This window comes from Camelina sativa, chromosome 9 (genome assembly GCF_030686135.1).
Source record: "Camelina sativa cultivar CO46 ecotype springtype chromosome 9, ASM3068613v1".
Taxonomy (NCBI): Eukaryota; Viridiplantae; Streptophyta; class Magnoliopsida; order Brassicales; family Brassicaceae; genus Camelina; species Camelina sativa.
In genome coordinates, this window is record NC_141888.1 from 2,882,143 (window position 1) to 2,886,319 (window position 4,177).

A 4,177-nucleotide genomic window follows, 5' to 3' on the forward strand; every position below is an offset into this window, starting at 1 on the left:
AGCATTAACTCACCTATGTAAGTAATGCAAAAATTTCTATATTTTGTCAATTCCCAACTCTGTTTTCCAATCATACATTATCAGATAAAAAACATTAACGAATCACTAATAATTTCCAATTTTCTAAAATACTTTTCTAATTCCACCATTATGGTCTCACGATCAAATCACGATTAGTAATTGCTTCTGCTTTTATTTGGACTAGGAATATAATTAAATTGTACCAACTACCAAACGATAAATCAAATAATTACATTTTTGACAACAAAAAAAAAAAAAAAAGTTCAGAAATTACAATGGACCATATACATTTTTTTGGAGTTTGGACACTGAGATTTTCAGATTCTTGTCTGTGGTTAAACCTCGGAACCAGAGAGAGATGGTATGGTCTTATTCACTCACTTTCATTAATAAACTCATCTCTCTCTTCTAAACTCTCATCCTCTTCTCCTTTTTCTCTCTTTGAACTTTGAAGCTATCATCTTGGATTGTGTTACACTTTGAAGGTAAAAAAAAACTTGCTTTGGTCCATTCTTCAGAAAATATCATCATGAGATTGCTTCTTGGTCTCTTGTTTCTCTTGGCTTTAGCCACCTCTTCAAGTAAGCTTTCTGTTTTCTTTTTTTGTCGCATGATGGGTTTCTAAAAAAAAAAAACTCTTTTATTAGATCCAAATCATTCTCTGTTCTTGAGATTTTCAAACTGAACCTTCACTTTCTCTGTTTCTAGGTGCAACTTATTGCCTATGCAGGGATGGAGTTGGAGAGAAAGATCTTCAAACATCAATAGACTATGCATGTGGAGTTTTAAAAGATTGTACTCCAATTCATGACAAAGGTCCTTGTTACCAACCAAACACCGTCAAGAGTCATTGTGATTGGGCAGTTAATACATATTTCCAAAGATCGGGTCAAATCCCTGGGAGCTGTAACTTCTCAGGAACTGCTACCACCAGATCAAATCCTCCTTCAAGTAATAATAACTCATCTTCCAAATAGTACCCAAAATTTGTTGGTTTTGTGAAGTAAAAAAGATCGCATATTGATGATTTCCTCTGTTTCTTTAATTTGTTTTTGCAGCTGTTGTTACTGGTTGCATCTATCCTTCAAGTCCTGGGTATGTTTGTTTACTAATAACTTCTATTAAACTCTTAAAATTGGAAAATAGAATTTTTGATTCTTTATTCTTTTCACTTGATACTTAAGAAGACTTTACCACCAACCATTCTCATTTCTCAACAGCTGAAATTGACCAATAAACATCATAAGTGTTCTTTTTATTTGTTTCTTTAACTTTTTCAAGATTTGGTAAAAGAGATTGTTTGGTTAAACTTGTCTTTTACATTACGTGACTTAAAAGTAACAAATTACAATGTTTTTGTCTTACACAGAGGCGCAGGGACAACTCTGACGACCGGGACTTCTACAGGAACACAGACGTTTCCGGGAACTCCAGTGTTTGGTCCGACCGGAGGCTTTGATCCTTCGGGAAACAATGGTGCTTCGAGTTTGTTCATTTCAATCCCTCTCACACTTGGTTTCTCCGTCATTGCGTTTCTATAAAAAGGCAGTGATTATGAAGAAAGTGAGACTTACGTTTTTGATGTATGGATGAGATTTTGCCACGTGTGAATGCAAGTTCTTTGAGGCAGACATCCAATTAGGGAGTTGGGCTTTGTTGTTTAGGCTATTTTTATTTCATGCATGTATGTAAGAAATGCTTTAATGGAATCTTTCTCTAAGTGTTTACATGCATAGTAAAGAGTAGAGTTAATCGAAGGATATTGTGACACTGTTCATAAAAAAAAGCAGTAACTGGCGTTGATTAAACCGTTTAGTAAGAGAGTTTTGACACCAATAGTAGTGTTTCTATTGGAGATGAGTGAGATGAGCTAATAAGGAGTTAGAAAAGACCATGAATAATTCAAAGAAACCAAGGTCGAGACCCGTATAGTTTTGGTGAAGAAGGACCAAACTGTCACAATTTCAATCAATAAACTTCTAAGAATCATATGTATCTCCAAAGAATTTCGTCGTTATGATATTTTTTTCATAACTACTTTATTTTTGGTATCTTTATATAGTTTCGTATTTTTGATCAATGTTAGGAATACATGATAAACCTGATTATGAAAAAGCATACGACACCATATATTTGAAATTATATATTCAAACTACAAATGAATTGTAAATTCAGTGCAAATATATAATTGTACAAATATTTTCTTTTCAAGACCTTTACATTTATATAATCAGCTAGAGAATTTTTAACTCTTATATATTGTTAATACTATTTAAAAATTTCATAACTAATAATTCTTTTCTACTTTTTTAATCTTTTTAACAAATTTGTCATCGATTTTGCTACTAAGCTTACAAAAGATTTATCCAAGGGGATGTACATAATACGCATACCAAAATTATTGTACGTCAAGAAACAAGAATTAACTATTAAGTTTGACTGTCTATAAAGTATTTGGATAATATAAGATTTCAAAAAACCTTATTAATGAAATAAAAATATATATCTGCAATTTTTTTTTAATAGTTTTCTACCATATTATACAGCTATAAAAGTGAAATAATTTTTACAATTAGGTCTAGACGTCCTTCCTTTTTAAGTTGCTTAATAAATTAAAGGGAAAACTATGATACTAATAATAATAAAAAGCTTTTGTTTGATCATATCTAATCTATCCTAATTTACTTTTATATATTTCAACAAATTTGCATTGATTTACCTTCCCTAATTAGTTTCCTTTTTTTCTTTCTTAAAGACCTAACTACTGTAGTATATTAGAAATTGTATAAAGAGAATAAAATATGATATTAGTTAATAAGTTGAAATTTTTTTAAAAGTCTTTGACCCTTTTATTGAAGCTAGCTCAGATGAGGAAGTATCGTCTATGATGGTGTCTGTCGTAGAGATGGTTCCATGGTTGGTTATGGATACTATTGGAAAGGAGTATAGAAAGAACTTCTCAACAAACCCACTAACATGGAGGAGGGTTGAAGGAATATACCAGAACCAGAGAGGAAGTGACAGTGGACCCGTTGCAGCTAAATTCCTTGAGATGCACACGTATGGGCTCGGCGTAGATGAGATGAGCATGATTCGGATGACAGGGTTGATGAGTTAAGGAAGGTGTAGGCGATGGATGCATATGAAGCGTTCATTGAGTTGAGAGGGGTGAGACCTACATAGGTTGACGGGCATTTTAAGGGTTTGAACTACTATAGATCTATCCAAGGAGATGTACATTCATAATACGCATACCAAAATTATTGTACGTCAAGAAACAAGAATTAACTATCATACCAAAATTATTGTACGTCAAGAAACAAGAATTAATTATTAAGTTTGACTGTCTATAAAGTATTTGGATAATATAAGATTTCAAAAAACCTTATTAACGAAATAAAAATATATATTTGCAAATCTATTTTTTTTAATAGTTTTCTACCATATTATACAGCTATAAAAGAGAAATAATTTTTACAATTAGGTATAGACGTCCTTCCTTATAAGCGAGATTTTTTTTCGTAAGTAACTAGTATAATCATCATGGTATTACATATATAAGTTATCACAATATAGTAGATATTATCACCAGCTTTCTTGGCAATATCACAATATCTCATTATAACATATTTTTGGATTTTTACTATAATAGAAGTAACTAGACTAAAAACATAAAACATAATTTAATAAACGGTAACTAAAAAGAAAATAAATGTCTCTAGGTTTTGGATATTATTAAAATAATTTAATATATTTTAATTTAAACTGTACGAAAATAATTAAGACTTTTCTAACTAGAGTGAAAACCTTTGATTTATATATTCTAGCTTTGAATCATCAGAAACGAACTTATAATTGGTATCTTAAGTCTATAAAAAAAAACAAGATTGGAAAAGAATGTAAACCTTAAACCAAATTTTCATCTTTAATTTACAGTGTATTAAACAAAATAAGAGCTGCTAGACAAATTAGATGCATCTAAATTGTCTTTGCGTCCTAATTTACTTTTATATATTTCAACAAATTTGCATTGATTTACCTTCCCTAATTAGTTTCCTTTTTTTTTTTCTTTTCTAAAGAACTAACTACTGTAGTAATTTTGATATTAGAAATTGTATAAAGAGAATAAAATATGATATTAGTTAATATTTGAAAT

At 30.4% G+C, this 4,177-nt stretch overlaps 1 protein-coding gene across 2 annotated transcripts; it reads left to right on the forward strand.

The window, feature by feature from the left end:
• Positions 1–1,741, forward strand: LOC104710263 (PLASMODESMATA CALLOSE-BINDING PROTEIN 1-like). Of its 2 annotated transcripts, XM_010426841.3 has the most exons (5): positions 1–382; positions 476–602; positions 730–972; positions 1,080–1,116; positions 1,391–1,741. In XM_010426841.3, the coding sequence occupies exons 1-5, from the start codon at positions 380–382 to the stop codon at positions 1,560–1,562; spliced, it is 582 nt and encodes a 193-aa protein (XP_010425143.1). In that variant the 5' UTR covers positions 1–379; the 3' UTR covers positions 1,563–1,741. The 2 variants fall into 2 exon arrangements, with proteins under 2 accessions (XP_010425143.1, XP_010425144.1); XM_010426842.3 differs by lacking the exon at positions 1–382 and having other exon boundaries at positions 399–602.
• Positions 1,742–4,177: the final 2,436 nt, after the last annotated feature.